Source organism: Carassius auratus, chromosome 30, assembly GCF_003368295.1.
Source record: "Carassius auratus strain Wakin chromosome 30, ASM336829v1, whole genome shotgun sequence".
Classification (NCBI taxonomy): Eukaryota; Metazoa; Chordata; class Actinopteri; order Cypriniformes; family Cyprinidae; genus Carassius; species Carassius auratus.
In genome coordinates this window covers 11094712-11111419 of record NC_039272.1, presented here as the reverse complement: position 1 = coordinate 11111419, position 16708 = coordinate 11094712, and the positions used below count along the sequence as shown (strand labels likewise).

General features: G+C 36.8%; 1 protein-coding gene across 1 annotated transcript; it reads right to left on the bottom strand.

Moving 5' to 3' along the window:
• Positions 1 to 2045: 2045 nt before the first annotated feature.
• Positions 2046 to 16117, bottom strand: tars1 (threonyl-tRNA synthetase 1). The gene is made up of 21 exons (XM_026211345.1): positions 15942 to 16117; positions 15541 to 15606; positions 15017 to 15207; positions 14773 to 14896; positions 14439 to 14560; positions 13642 to 13759; positions 13459 to 13523; positions 13084 to 13162; positions 12773 to 12919; positions 8367 to 8465; positions 7905 to 8071; positions 7590 to 7752; positions 6459 to 6596; positions 6247 to 6324; positions 6053 to 6153; positions 5748 to 5852; positions 5584 to 5656; positions 5389 to 5503; positions 3882 to 4875; positions 3261 to 3318; positions 2046 to 2939 (listed from the first exon to the last, which is right to left on the bottom strand). Exons 1-19 carry the CDS (start codon positions 15996 to 15998, stop codon positions 4727 to 4729), a joined length of 2157 nt encoding a protein of 718 aa, XP_026067130.1. The 5' UTR covers positions 15999 to 16117; the 3' UTR covers positions 2046 to 2939; positions 3261 to 3318; positions 3882 to 4726.
• Positions 16118 to 16708: the final 591 nt, after the last annotated feature.

Genomic DNA, 16708 nt, shown 5'->3' with positions numbered 1-16708 from the left:
AGGCTTGTTGCTGAGCACCTGGGGTGTTTTCTGATTGGAGGTTTTCTTGACAGATGATTTATTCATGTCATGTCATTGGTCAGACCTCTGTAGCCACAAGGCACAAATTAAGGGGGAAGTTTCCAAAATGCCCAGGCCACGGGCTACAAAGACTGGGCTCATTTACACAGTAAGTCTTTAACAGTGTAAGGGGTCAGGCCATTCATTTGGTTCGCTTTTTAGTAATTCACAGCAGAAGACAATGTAACATTCTGGTAGAGCTAAAACCTTATAACTAAAATGTACAAACTGTTTCCTTTTATGAAATAAATCAGAAAACATTAATTGAAGCTACACTGAAAACATATATAGCTCTTTGCAAGGCCAGTTCCCTTGCAGTTATATATGTGCAATTTATGATATGGTGCGCCTGAGAGCAAATATTTGGTTTCACTGTGTTCTATCTAGGGTTAAACCCATATTATGTACTTCAAAGTTGAAAAGTGCTTGCACATGCGTGGAGTGTGACGCTCCCCTCTACAGCCAAGCTGCCTGTGTAAAGCAGTTTGCTTAATTTACATTGGGTCATCGGCAGAGGTCATACTTGTGATTTTGCAGGAAGGCTTTGCTTGAGGTCACAAACAATCTTTCCAGATGTGCCAGAATGTCATCAAACATGCATAAGCAGAACCATGCGATTTTGAGACATTATGATATTAAAGATTGCAGTTTGGTTTCCCATGCAAAAACCTCATGGGTAACTCGCCATAATTTAGGGATTTGTTCACATCATAGTTGTTGATGTGAGAAATGGAGAAGTGTTTATTAGTTAGAATTAAATTAATTAATAAAATAGAATGAATTAATAAATAAACAATTACTAAATAAACTGCAAGACCACATGGAAAACAAGAAATGCTTTTGGCAACATTTAATAATGTTAATTTTATGAGCATTAGTTAACACATAACGAACAAAAATATTTTGCACTATTCATTAAACTATTAAAGTCAATTTGTATTCATTAAACTATTAAAGTCACTCTGCTGCTCAAAAGGCTGCATTTATTTGATCTAACACACAGCAAAAAACGTAATATCATGAAGTATTTTTACAATCTAAAATAATTTTTTTCTATTTTAATATATTTTAAAATGCAGTTTGTGTGTGTGTGTTTGTTTTTCTATTCTGGTGGGGACTTAAACCTGAATACACACAGACTCATGGGGACTCGTGTCACAGTGGGGACCAAAATCAAGGTCCCCATGGGTAAACAAGCTAATAAAGGACACAGAATGACGTTTCTTGAAAATCTAAAAATGCAGAAAGTTTCCTGTGAGGGTTAGGTTTAGGGCTAAGGTTGGTGTAGGGCGATAGAAAATACGGTCTGTACAGTATAAAACCATTTTGCCTATGGAGAGTCCCCACAAGGATAGCTGACCAGACGTGTGTGTGTGTGTTTTAGCATCATTATTCAAGTCTTTAGTGTTACATGACCCTTCAGAAATATTTCTGATATTTATCTTAAAAGCATTTATCCTAATTATTCTATATTTTACGATTCTCCAATCATGGAGTATTTGCACATCTCTGTAGTTTCTCTCCAGAAGTTAGCTGATGAGCCATGTCTCTGTTCATGTGTGCTGGAGACTCTTGATCCAGAACACTGAACTCATGCAGCCCTCATTGTCCTCTTACGCTGAGTTTTTTGTGTGCAGAAGAAGCTCAGTTTGTTTAGCTTAATGGAGCATTTACCCCGCATGGCCAGGTGCCCGATGAAACATATGGAAGATGGAAGATTCTTGGAGTGGCTCTCTGCTATATATCACTTGGGGCCAGGGTTCAACTGAAGTGAAGATTAGACTCTTTGACTTGGGTCTATTTTTCTTGCATTGTGGCGTTTGTTATCTTACGGAGTAGCACCACAGTGTGGATGTCAGAGTTATAGCATCAAGTGACTTATTTTCTGCACACAAACAGCCAAAAATATACTGAAATCGTGTAACATACTGAGACCTTACATATTCCTGCATTAAAATGTATATATAGAATACACTCAATTGATTCATTTTAATTTTTATTCACTTCAAAATACAGTAAAATGATTTCAAAACTTGAAAACAGTGTGGAATGCACGGACATTTTGGAATACAATTTTTTATAAGCTTTGTGTAAGCCATGGATATAAATCAAATAAACAATTGAAGCACCTGAGAATAAGAACTCTGCACTTATCCGTGATCCCATGGTTCAATTTGTTATACATGTGTGCAAAAGAAAATATGTATTGTGCTGTTTGCAGTTGTATTTGAGGTAGAGATGTTATCATCCCTGCAAACATGAAAAAAACAAAGCATACTGAGTTTTTGGAGCACTGTGCAAGACAAACATTTCAAAAGCATTAATGTGTATTGTACCAAAAAGCAACAATAACAAAAAAGCAAAAACATGCAAACAGCAATAGCATTCTTTTCTCAAAGTCAGCATTAAATAGCACAGTGAAGCATCCTGTTGTTCACAGCCGAGGAAACATTACATGAGCTGAGGTCATTAAAACTCAATGCTGCTACATTATCTGGTGGAACTATGATCCAAACCTGACATCCACCAATAAAACATTAATGACATGAGAATATCCTGCTGAGATCATGAAAAAGATGAACTTGTATCCTTGTGGCTAGTTACAAAGTGCCAAAATCACCTGACTTCACTGTTATATAACCAAAAAGAAAAAGCAGACGCGACTTCTTCTTGGTATTTGATGTTTATCCACATTGTGTTGAGATGCTGCTCCTCTGCTGGAAGGAGGTTTTCACCTCTATTGTTGAGGTTATTATATCATTCAGTCCAAATCGTATGGAGGCCATAGCTTGGAAGAGCTGGGCTTGAAATTCAGTCTCTGGCTTAGCTTTCTCCTGTAATTGCTTCTCTTTTAGAGTGAGTTCACTTCCTTCAGGTATCTAAATAAGTTAAATATTATTATTTTATTATTCTTTTTCCATTTATTTACGTAGTATATGATTTTATTCAAAGTACAGGTGAAAATGATAAAGTAGAACAACTGAGGACATGATGAACTTAGCCCTGTACTATACTGCCATCACATGGCAGACTAAATTGGTGGTTTTTGTTTTGTTTTGACTTTTAGACTTTACAATTATTTATTTATTTTTCCATGCTGGAATAATATACAAAGTAAATAAATTATATATAGAAAATTATAAATATAGAGAGAGAGAGAGAGAGGGGGGGGGGGGGGGGGGTGGAAACAGTATTCTTACTTCAGCAGACACTCTTTGCAGCCATATTTTCTCTTCTTCTGTAAACTCCATCGCAGAACTAGAACCAGTAAATAATTTCTCAATGAATAATGGCAAACTATTATTAATAAAAAATAAATAAATAGATAAACTGTTCTTGAAAGAGGTTAGACATTGCATGGAAGGTAAACTTTAATGTAGCCTGTTTTGACGGCCTGTCGGGTCTATGAGCTTCCATCTAAATCATAAGAAGTGGCCCAAAACTGCTTAGACACTATAAATTACACTTATTGTCTGCATCAGACAGACAAACATCGTATCAAATGTCAATTATATTAAAGAAAAACAGCACAGCGTTTTTTCAAGCAAGCAAGATGTAACTGTGCCTAAACGAAAGTGAAATTAAGAGTCTACTCGTTTTTCTTTACAATAATGTAGTTTGTCAGGAAAGAAATTACATTTCAAATTAAAAACAGATTGATTCTTTTGCCCTACAGCCACTCAGAAGATCGGCAAGAATCTAGTTAACTTATGCATATCCTGACTTTATACAGGGTCAGCTTATGTACAGTATCGACGATACTAGTAATAATGTAAAGTACTCTTTCCCAAACATATATACACAAAATGAATTTGCCTTACCTTTCATAAATAAAAATAAAAATAAATCCTTATTTTTGATAAAGGAGCGTTTAATAGATCAGTGAACAGAAAAATAAAAAATATAAAAGTCTATTTGCGAATAAACATCATGTGAACGTAAGCTTTCGGTCGAAACGCCCGACTGCAGAAGTACACGATGGGAAAACATATATACTTTTAATAAAGTTAAAATAAGCTATAATATATCCAAAAAAAAAAATCATAAAACATTTAAGTCTGCTTGTCGTTTACTACTCGCTCGTTTATCCGGTTAGACGTACAAACTGCAAGCAGACGATTTCTCCTAAATCACTTGCACAACTCAAGCGAAAGTGAAAGTAACATTGGGCTTAAACACGTAAACAACTACGTCTACTTCAACAAAGTGTCCTGCACCACTATTTATGTTGATTATAAATTTTCCAACAATAACAGCTTTCAGCATTGGAAGTCGTTATAGCAAAAGTGAGACATAAAAAGAATGGAAAGATATACCGTTTTATTTCATCCCCAACAACACCAGATAAGCTCCCAGACTTAATTGTCATTTTCACCCATTCTCATATATTGATAGAAAAGACCCTTTGTAATAACAAAGTATAATGGATTTCTGACAAATAAAATTCCCAGGGTTTTTAAAAGCAAAGTATTACTGATAAATCATCTCTTCAGACTTTTGGACAATTGAATGAGAAGTTAAATAATGCCACTGATTTAAAACCTGAGCCCGTGAACCACACTGATCCAGTTGAGAAACTATGGATCATAAATGCAGAATAGCAGCACGCTGCTGCCCAGTAGCATCTGAGCATATGAAGGAAGACTTGGAAGGATGTTTAGGAAGTTCAGAATTCCTCTTCTGCGTTACGGCTTCTTGAGGCCTTCAGCTCCTTGAGTCGCTCCATGCAGTCCATCAGACTCCTCTCTCCATGCACCTTGTTGTCACGAGTCCTAACATTTACCGTTTCACTGCTCTTCTCCTTCTCACCCACCACTGTCATTGAATCAACCATAAAAGTTAGGATCACAACTAATTTGTTAACATTTGTCAATTGAAACAAATGCAAATGGAATTTTAATTGAAGCTACTGCGAAGCAATAATGATTTGCTTGTGCTGTTTACGACTTTACGAAACAAGACAATTATCCACTTTATTTTGCAACGTAGAAGCATGCCGTTTTCTTTGAATGTGCAAGACTATTCATTAGCTGCTCTAGGTAAATAATTAGAAGAATAAAGTGCGGTAAAACTGTAATACTATTTGCTTTAAAAAAAAGTGTGCATATGATTATGATAATTCTAATAATATGAAATACCACTTTGCAATATAAAGCAGTATTACAGTTACATTACCTTTTTTGTACAGGTAAAATAACTGGAAGCCTTGCACATTTAAATTACAATATAAACATAAAAATAAAACTAATAATTTACAGTAGCAAAAGAAGATTTTTAAATGATCTATCAAAATGTTTTCTAATTTAAACATTATTCTGGATCGCTCACCTAAAATAAAATTGTACTGAGCCAACTGAGCGTTCCTGATCTTCTTGTTCAGGGTGCAGCCTGGGTCCAGATCCACATCCGTCATCAACCCTCCCCTGTGGAACTCCTGCTGTACCTGAGATTGACAAGGGATAGTTTTTGATAATGTTTGTGCTGGAATCAGAGCTTGCATGGGAAATAGCGAGCAGAACGTACTCTCTGGGCGTATTCATCACAAGTGGGTCCTACAGGAACCACCATCACCTGACGTGGGGACAGCCACAGTGGCCTGTGGGAAACAAAAGCCGGAGAATTTAGAACGCGAACATATGGTGTGTGACTAAACACTATAGTGTGAGAGTCCCCTTGCTAAGCCGTACCACTTTCCCCCATAGTTTTCAGTCAGGATGGCGATCATGCGTTCCACTGAACCCAGAATCGCTCTGTGGATGATCACAGGTCTCTTCTTGTCATCGCCATCATGGCTGAAGAAAGACAAAGTTTGAGTTACAAAGTCAGCGACTTGCACAGTTCAAAATCCAGCAGGGGTGTAGTAATCAAATAGAACCACAAAATGTCACTGTTGTGCAGGGAACAGAAATGTATCTGGCTGTACTCTCAGGTTTTCACTTTTTCTTGTTATTTTACTCCGGAAAACAAGTAATGTTTACTCGAGTAAACATACCTCACAAATGTAAGATTGAAGCGAATAGGCAACTGGAAGTCCAGCTGAATGGTGGCACATTGGTGATACCTGCCAATGGCATCCTTTATCTGAATATCAATCTGAATAAAAAAAATAAAATAAAAATACTTGAGTGTAAAGTCATTTCCTAAATTCACATATTTTTATACTAGGCTTTATTTATTCAGCTGCACCTTTGGTCCATAGAAAGCTCCATCACCAGGATTCAGAACCCATTTCTCTCCAAAATCATTCAGGCTGTTCTCCAGTTGCTAAAACAATTAACAGGGGCTTAATGAACTCACACTAGATAAGATACGCATGATTTAATTCTTACCAACCCAAACTTTTGAACAGTCTTGTATGTGCATTTATTTTCCTATGTTCTTTTTGTGTTAAATTTTACCTTCTCGGCCTGGTCCCACACCTCAGGTTCTCCTAGGAACTTCTCTGGCCTGGTGGAAAGGTTCAGTTTAAAGGTGAAGCCAAACACCTCATACACTGTGCGCAGGAAGTCCAGACAACCCTTTATCTCAGACTCAATCTGTTAGAGAGGAAATGGAGGTAAGATGAGGAGAATAATGAAAAACAAACAAATCATCAATAGGCTTGTGAATCGAACATAGTCCTTTAACACACATTTCCATGGTTTAAAGAGCATAACCCAACACAATTACATGTGCAACAGATATGGTATAAAGGTAAACCTAAATAGCGAGTAGTGCTGCACGATTAATCAAATGTGATTGTCATGCGCATTTTGTCAGTAATCAGCAGTAAATCATCATCACATGCTTTCAGATGGAGCAGCATATACTACACAGAGCCATAGTTCACTGATAAGTTACACCAAAAAAAACAAAAAAAAAAAACAAATGCAGACATTTTATTGCGCGATTATAAAATCTAAGAAATTGCTTGCGATAATGACAGCTGTTTGCGTAGCTTCACAGTGAACTATGGCTGAATGTAGTAAATACTGCTCCACCTGAGAGCATGTGAAAATACCACATTTAATGACAAATTTTTACTCCAAACTCACTTCATAACGTCAGCCGAGTGTTTGAAATAAATCCTTCTGTGAAATGATGTGGCTTCTTACACAGAATAAGGCATACAACATATTTCATAGAATTCTAAGCAGTGATAAAGGCATTGCATTATAAATATACTTCCTTTTAATGAAATTTATAATAATAATAATAATAATAATAACTCAGATAAACCATATATGTTCATAATCGTGTTTATTAGTCATGTTGAATCGATAAAAGCAGTTAAATCTTCTGTTTATCCAGCTACCGCTACAGGCATTTCCTGTGTTTCTTCTTCTGGGAATATTTGGAGTTTCAGCGCGAGAGCTCCCTCTAGCCTTTGGACTGAGATTTACTACTGATCACAGAACCGTGCTTCACTGAAAGATACGCATAACAATTGCAGCTTCTGTCGAATTGCGATTTCAAGTACATTTCGATTAATTGTGCAGCCCTTACAGCAAGTCACACAAAGAAGCATAATTTATTCCAAAGTAACTTGCCTGGTCCATAGAGCAGAAGATGTGCGCATCATCTTGTTGGAAACGTCTGACTCTGGTCAGGCCAGTGAGAGCTCCAGACAACTCATTACGGTGCAAGACCCCAAAATCAGCCAACCGCAGAGGCAGTTCCCTCCAAGAGCGTGGCCGGTGGTCAAACATCAGACTGCCAAATAAGGAACAGGTTTACATAAAGAAAAATCCTGCAAAAAATGATTCCCCTTGCTTAAGTTTTTGCATTCGGGAAACTGTCAATCCCGGTAACAATTAACAACTCCTCAAAACTTCTATTGCAGTGAATACAGAAAGATTTAGTACCAGTGTCCAGGGCAGTTCATGGGCTTGAGAGCAAAGATCTCCTTCTCCACCTCAAAGGAGAACATGTTTTCGCTGTAGTGCTGCCAGTGTCCTGAAGTCTGCCATAGTTTGCTGTTGTAGATGTTCGGTGTGACCACTTCCTGGAATCCCCTCTTTCTGTATTCACTCTACACAATAACATTTAGAAGAATGCAACAAAAACGGTCTGTGAAAATGCATAAATATTCAAGTGGTTGGCTCACAATCATTAATGGGGTCCTTGAAGTGGACCAACCCATCCATAACATGGTCTACTGAACCGTGACATCCATAAAATGCAATTTAGCATATCCTAATAGACCTCTGCAAACCCTGCTCTACATCTCACCCTTGTTTTGTTAGCTATTGTAATTTCTTAAATGGATGAAATAAGCTCTGTAGTAACAAAATGAACTATGAATTCAAAATGTGGGGATTACTCACTCTAATAAACTCGATCAGCGTATTATAGATGTAGGCTCCTTTAGGCAGAAAGAAACAGCTACCTGGACTCAGGTCATGAAAGAAAAACAAGTCTTGCTCCTGGAAAGACAAAAGCGGGGAGAGAGAGAGAGAGAGAGAGAGAGAGAGAGAGAGAGTGTGTGTAAAACATTAAAGGTGAGAGAAACAATTATTATACAAGTCAGAAATCTAAACAAGAATACAGGAGGATACAAAAGGAAAAGAATGAGAAGTTCAGATGAGCAACAAGAGAGACAAAAAATAGGACAAATGGCTGATTATGCTCTTGCTTTTGTTGTGACAAAGTGTTCCCTGTGCACCCATCAGCATGCCCCTGAACAGATGGCACATTAAGGAGACAGACATCTGCATTCTTTATGGACACAGTCCCTGTTCTCTCTCCACCCAGCACACCTATCCGACCGATATGTCTTCAGTCACCACAGAATGGAGACTCCCTACACAGTGCATCAAATGAGATGCTGGCTGAGTCATTAGCACATCGAAATGTCCAAATGTTTTCCAGCGTGAGCAGTTTTGTCCCCCAAATGTTCAGTTTAAAGTGGCTCTTTTGTATTCATTTTCTAATTTTTCACTTCCAGCTGTGCTGATGCGCTTACATGTTGCTGTTGGATTTGCTGGACAGTCTGAATTTTTCCGGGGTATTGGTTTGTTTGAACTCAGAGAGGGAGTGTCAGCCACATTAAAAAAGTTAAAAGCTTAAGTCATTTGTGGATTAATGCGTATTGGAGATGCGAACCGTTTAAAACGATTTGGTTCGATTTAGTGAACTGGTTCAAAAAGATCCGGATATCAAAAACGGCTTTGTTTTGAACTGTCTTACAACAGACACGGAAGAGAAGAAAATGCTGAATAAAGTCGTAGTTTTTGCTAGTTTTGAAGCAAACTGTATTTTCGGTGCTTCAAAAAATTCTTACTGACCCTGTCATGTCACATGGACTACTTTGATGATGTTTTTCTTACCTTTCTGGACATGGACAGTATACCGTACACACAGTTTCAATGGAGGGACTGAGAGCTCTCGGACTAAATCTAAAATATCTTAAACTGTGTTCCAAAGATGAGCGGAGGTCTTACGGGTTTGGAACGACATGAGGGTGAGTTATTATTGACATAATTTTGCAAATTGGTCGAACTAACCCTTTAACAAATAGAAATACTCAGAATAACAACATATCTGAATAACAAAAAAGCTTAAGAAAAGTTAAACAATACATTTGTTTGGTAAGAAAAGCCCAGCTAGTAAAAGCCGTACAGGTCTATGTAAAAATAACACTTTAACTAATGTAGGTAAGAATAAATTAAATAAATGGCCATTGCATTCATAAGAACAACACAATCGTGTGTGATTTGCTATAAGGCAGCAGCGCTGTACACATGCGTCTGTCTCTGGTTCAGTCCCAGCCAAAGCATGAACGAAGATTTGAATGGACATGATGCCTCTGAAGTTAGTGATAATGTCAGTTCATTTCTATATAACTTTATAGAGCCTAATTATAAATGTATAATGTTTTTATTAAATTGTAATCACGTTCAATACAAATTCAGTCCCATTAAACATATTTTATACATGACACCCATGTCTGGCTGTTGCCTGAAGAGATTTTTATAATGTTTAATATATTTGGCTAGTTTTAGCCTTACCCTGGAGATGGTTCACCCACAGCCTATGACCTCACTTTAGTTTCATATGGATTACATAATCAGAGAATATTCATTTTCTATTTGAATTTGTTTAAAAGTCACTGAGTTTGTGATGTTTTGTTTATTTTGTAAAAGCACAATGTTTTGTTGCTATTGTCAGTGTACACAAATAAAAGTAGGCCCTTTTTAGACTTGATAGATTTTTGTCTTATCTGTATCTGAGTATTTATTGTTTCTCTGTGAATCGGGAAAAACTGAAAGTGAACGCGCTGGTGCACAGAGGGTTAGAGACACTGAATTAAAATGTTATCTTTAGACATTAAATTTAAATTTCAAATTCATTACTGATTTTAGAACTGTTTTAATTATTTACAGTATGTAACGCAAGTACTTTATAAGTGTAATTATATTACCTAAAAATTAGCCGTATTCCCTTACTTTATTTTTTCAGTGGAAAAGTAATTTAATGATAGTAATGCAATAAGGCTGATTTATACTTCTGCATTGGACCTATGCCGTAGGCTACATGTAGACGCACTCCCTTCTACTGTAGTCTGATGTGCACCTCTCCAAAAATTGACAGTGCGTCAATTCTACACAGACAGCAAGCGCTGTGATCAGTCTGCAAGAATCCCTCCCTCCGTATATACTTTAGTTTTGTGTGTGTTCACGTGCACTTTAATATATTTTAATGTTACACCTTCTTATATAAAATAAAACAAAGCAAAGAACAAGTGTCTTATCATTTATTATACTTCATAGAATTTCACTATCAATCACTAGCTGTCCGCAACAAACAATGTTGATCTGACGTGGTACAAGTCCTGTGAAGATGGAAATAATGGCATCTACTCTTGTTCCGATGTTGTCTCCCTTTGTAGTTTTAAATAATGATTTAATATTTATTTGTCACCATCACGGCTATAATGCTTCTCCGATGAGCCGCTTCTTCAGCTTTTGTTGTGGTACTGCAGGTTACACCATCAAAATGCCGCAGGACACTGCAGACTAGTGGTTTGCATGAGTACTGCACATTGACACAGGCAACGACACACAAGTATAAATGAAAACTGACGCATAGCCTACGGCGTGAAGGCTACAGCGTAGGTCTGATGCAGAAGTATAAATCAGCCTTTACACCCAACACTGGACATTACCAATCAAAAGTTGGTGGTCAGTAAGGAATACTGGTCGACCGATATATCGCCAAGGCCCAAGGATATTTTTCAAATATCGGCATTAAGGGGCAGTCACACTAGTCTTTAAACGTGCGAAATTATTTCGGACGCCGTTGCGAATATGGGCGGGAGCAAGATAAAATGGTCTCTCCTCAATTATCACATGGATTGATATGTGCTTGTACTGTGTCTCTTGCAACGGCGTCGAAAGTGTCTTATTATATTGTACTCTCTGTATCTCTCTCTCTATATAAATTTATACTTACACCCTAAGCAATAAAAAATTATTGAAAGGTCCTCATTCAAATGTGCCATCTGTTCCTGTTTCCAATGACACTGCGAACCATGCAGCTTCTTTGTTTATTTTATTTTTATAATCTTTTTAATATATATAATAAAAATATATATATATAAAATAGGACGCTGCGCTACAGCTAAAGTTATATAGCGCATCCTTCATTTTTGAATTTTTGTAACGTTACAGAGAGGTCACGCAGTGACGTATCGATCTTCTACTTGTCCCACAGCTTCACGTGATGCGAATTCGCAGGTCAGAGTTCACCAAACTTGAACTTTGGAACGCAGCAAAATGCAAAATTTTTCACATGAGCTTGCGTTTCCGGTCTGATGCATTCGCATGCGTATGAATGGAAGTCGATAGAATGAAAAGTGCAGTGTGACCGCCCCATAATCGGGAAGTTTTTCTGCTTGGCCGATGTGTTCGAGACTTTTTTTGAAGTTGCGCCGGACTTTTACTTTTATGCTTTAAACTCATGATGTCAAATTATGCTGCACTTCATGCAGTTGCCCACTGTCATTTTCACTGTGTCATCTATGTAAAATGAGTGTTACCAATGCTTTATTTGAAAAAAAAAAAAAATATTCCCAATGCACACAAACTTCCAAGAATACTGAGTGTCCTGTTGGTTACAGTGGTTACCTCCTTTTTAATTATATTTTTATAAAATAATTATTTGTGAAAAATACTTTATCGTCTAAAGTATGTTTATTTTACACATTTACTTTTTATCCATTGTCAAATGATTTCAAATATCTCAAATATTAATGATTAAAATATATAAACGTATATCGGCTTTATATTGGCTATCGCCCCCCTATTTTCAAAGATATCAGCATCAGCTGTCAAATAACCAAAATAGGTTGACCACTAGTAAAGACTGTAGTGTGTGAAAGACTTTTTTATTATATTATCTTTTTTATTTATTTGTCAGTACTGTGCGCCATTAGTAGATTTAACTCCTGTCATGAAAGTATTTTAATATTGTATGATTTACATAATCCATAAACAAGGATTACCACTGACGCGGCATTTTGCGTATTCTTGGGGGCCACTGTATGAATACATTTTCTTCATGTTTTTATGATGTGCTGCCACAAGCATATTTTATGTACATTTCTGGCTCATCTGTAAACAGTACCTGCATTTACAGTAACATGGTTTATAGTAGAAATCCATTACATATTTCAGATGAGTGATGGGCTTTGATCACATTTGCATGTCAATTTTCACACATCTGCACATACCCTTCCTAGTTTGCGATGATCCCTGTTCTTGGCTTCTTCCTGGAATTTTTCCCATTCTTTCAGCATCTTAGGATCGGGGAAAGAGATGCCATAGATCCTTTGGAGGCTCTCCATGTCAGCCTTGCCCTCCCAATATGTAGAAGAATTCTGTGATGTACATCACATGCATCATTTGGGATTATTCATCATGCTGTAGACATAATATGCCTAATGTACAATTTGGGATAATATGAGAGAGGAATGTGGAATGGAGTTTTAACATAGTTAGTTTAAATTACTGCAAAAATGAAGGAAAGGGCTGAATTGTGCACCTTGTGGATCTTCAATGCCTTGATCTTTCCTGTATGTCTTACATGAGGCCCTCTGCACAGATCAATCAAAGGTCCACACCTACAGAACCAACAGTAAAATGTGTAAATAAGGTATAATTACATCATATATAAACTACCAAAAAATTAATCTGACCAAAAACACAGTGAAAACTGTAATATTGTGAAATATTATTAAGACTCAAAACTGTTTTCTATTTAAATGTATTTTAACATGTTGTTTATTCCTGTGCTGGCAAAACTTTCAGCAGTAATTACTCCAGTCTTCAGAGCTGCTGCTCAAGAAATATGTCTTTATGTATGAAATAAATAATAGTAATCTCTTCGAAAACATATGTTTTTGCGACCAACATATACCTGTAAACTGTAGTTGTTGGGGTGGTAACCTTTTCATTTAGGATCCTGCACTTGAACTTGTTGTACTAGAAGAAAGAGAGAAGCAGATTTCACTGGTCTGACTGAACTTCAAGACACTCGAATGTTATGTGATTATTCATAGCATGAGCTTATATTTCTCACTCTTAGAAAGGAAGCACCTACCTTGAACATCTCCAACAGAGTCTCCTTCTTTACCTCCAGCCTCTCAAAGGGCTGTTTCTCTTTCATGATCTTCTTACACAAGCTCTCCAAACAGGGAAGATCATTACTCGATACGCCTCTGTGAACCGGCAGGGGAGGAAGGGAGAGGATAGAGAAAGGAAAGCACACAAGGTGCACCGGTTTCATTAAAAAAAAAAAAAAAACTTTTCTTAAATAAAAGCTAGTGCAGAGAATTACAAAAACAATCTCACAAATGTCACCAGTTAAAGAAACTTAAGTCTTCCAGCAGTCATCTTCTACAACAACAGCTACTCTGGACCAGACAGAGCCACGCTAACAAATAAGGCAGAGCTTGACAGTGATATTATCAAAATTAATACATTTGCATATATTTGCTTTCAACAAATAAACTACAGCATTTATTATGCTCCTTCCAGCTTATATAAAGCCACTGCACTGATCCTGGTAAAATAAAAGGTCATGTAATTGTTAAAAAGGAATGAAAACTCCTGAACAAAAATACGAAATGTTGTATTTCTTGACCAGCTACTTAGCATAATTTCTAACCACAGATAAATTAATGGGACTTTCAAGCTCTAACTGACAGTTCTAAACAGCAGATGGTAAACAGACACAATAATAACTTGCATTAGCATGGATGACAACAGTCCTGAAAAGCATATTATAATCTGTAGCCTGTAGTTTGCCCTGGAATACTACAGTTCTGTGGATGAACAACCCAAATCTTTTTAATTAAAAGTAAATAAATAAATGAACAGAGAACATATCTGACTTACTCATTTTCAAGAAACATATCATAGTAAAAGCCATTCTCAATGGGCGGTCCATAACAAAGGCATCCTCCATAGACTCGCTCCATGGCCTCTCCCATTATATGGGCACTGGAGTGCCAATACACCTTAAGAAAGAAGGTTTTTATTTTTTTTTTAATAATATGTAAATATATATTCTTTCAATCATCTATTAAAATAAAATAATTAAAACAATAATATATAAATTTTCTCTGTGCACTACTTCATATGTGGCGGGGCCACCGCTATTGTGGACTAGCATTCATTAAAATAAATAACGCAAATGCTAACTTGAGAAAAAAACAACAACTGAACTTACTGCTTGTGCCTCTTCATCATCAAATTTGAGAAAAACCAGACTGCAGTCTTCCTCTAAGGGCCTGTCTAGATCCCATACCCCATTGTTCACTTTGGAGATCACAGTATTATCAGCAAGGCCTTGGCTGTTAAGTAAAACACATTATAATGTCATACATTATGATTACAAGTTGTTGCTTAAATGGAAGCATAATGCAGTCAAGCAACACATTAAGAAATCTCTTTTTTTTTTTGGTGTCACTAACCTGATGCCACAGGCAACCTGGTAAGGTGTAGTCTTCCAGGATTCCCCATCTACTACTTTTCCATCGGGCAGTGTGATCTTGATGGGCTTGCTGTCTTTTTCTGCTTTCTCAGACAGCAGGGCGTCATGTTCTGCCTTCAGCTTGTTATAAATGGACAGACGCTCATCGATGTATTGTGGAAGAGGATTCAACTATAGATAGAAAAAGAGAGACAGAACTCATATTTTTATGACATAAGCACTATCCATTGCTTCAAGAGTCCTTCAGAAAGTGCATGTATCATAAATAATAACAGCAGTTATACTGTCTTTACAGTTATGAACCAAAGCAAGCCCATAATTTAAACTAAATCATTTAAATCAGTGCACAACTGCATACACAATATGCACAATACTATCCACACGCTTAACAATGCATTTATTAGTTTATAAAGAGATCAGAATCTTTGAAGTCTATTCTGGAATAGGTGCAAAAACATTGCAATATCCTACACAACATATCAACAGAATAATACCAGCACAAACCTCGGTCTTGCCACCTCCATCTCCACCAGCATTCTTGTTTTTCTTTTTCCCTCCATCTTTACTATTCTGAAAGAAAGGGTGCGACGTTCATTGGTAATATTTTTTTTTTAACTGTCAATTATTTGTTGTCAACAAAGAAAATAGTTCAAACTTGTCACTCCATCCGCTGTAAAGTGATACAGAAACAACCTGACTACAAACCTATAAATAAACAGAGCATATTAAATATCTATATTGCACAGCCGTGAAACAAATAACGAAAACAACGTGTTTCAAAGCTCCCCAAAACTATAAATAATAATAAAAAGGCATTAAAGGTTTTGACAGCAACATGCTATGCCTGTCTCAGAGGACTTCTTCACTAGCTAACTTAGTCAGATAACTGCATGCACATATGATACCTTCTTCTCGTCCATTTTCAGATCCTTCATCTGTTCGGTAACGCTCTCATTCGCCATAATTAAGTTACACAAAAATATCACAAGCACGAACAAGTAACACGATACAACAACTGACAGATTTGTACATTCAGGACACCGGCACACGCGTTTCCCGGATATTGAGGGGAGAAAATGCTGATGCAATAATGTGATGAATTTGGAATGTTAACCGTGATTGGTGATTCGCTGTGATTGACGTAAGTATAAACCAATAATCAGGCAGAATATTTATTTTTGGCGCAGAAAGATGATGCAACGCGAACGACACACTGTAAAAGGTAAGGCTTTTTTTTTACTGTATATACATCTGTAATGTTATTGCTAATTTTAGTATAATTTGAATTTTAGTCAAGTTAACAACATGGAGCTTTCTTCGGCATTTTTTTTACCCATGTCTGTTGGCTTTGCCCTCAAACGGGTCCAATTCGAGAAGCAATGCATTCTAGTGGCACCTAGTGGGCTTAAATGGAAAGCGCAGCTATTAATAATAACATAATATGACACAGAGGTATAGAAACAACACCTTAGAGAGTACTTATACAAAAAGCATTTGTTACATCGAGTATTTATAGCGAACCTTCTGGGTACGACACATTATTTACCTCTAACTACTACTTCTAGACTTCTAGCTTCGAGTATTATTCATAAGCAAGGCTGAAAACTGAACTGAAAGTCCTTGTGGACTGGAAAGAATATATTTTATCAAATAGAAGTAGAGGTGTTTGTGG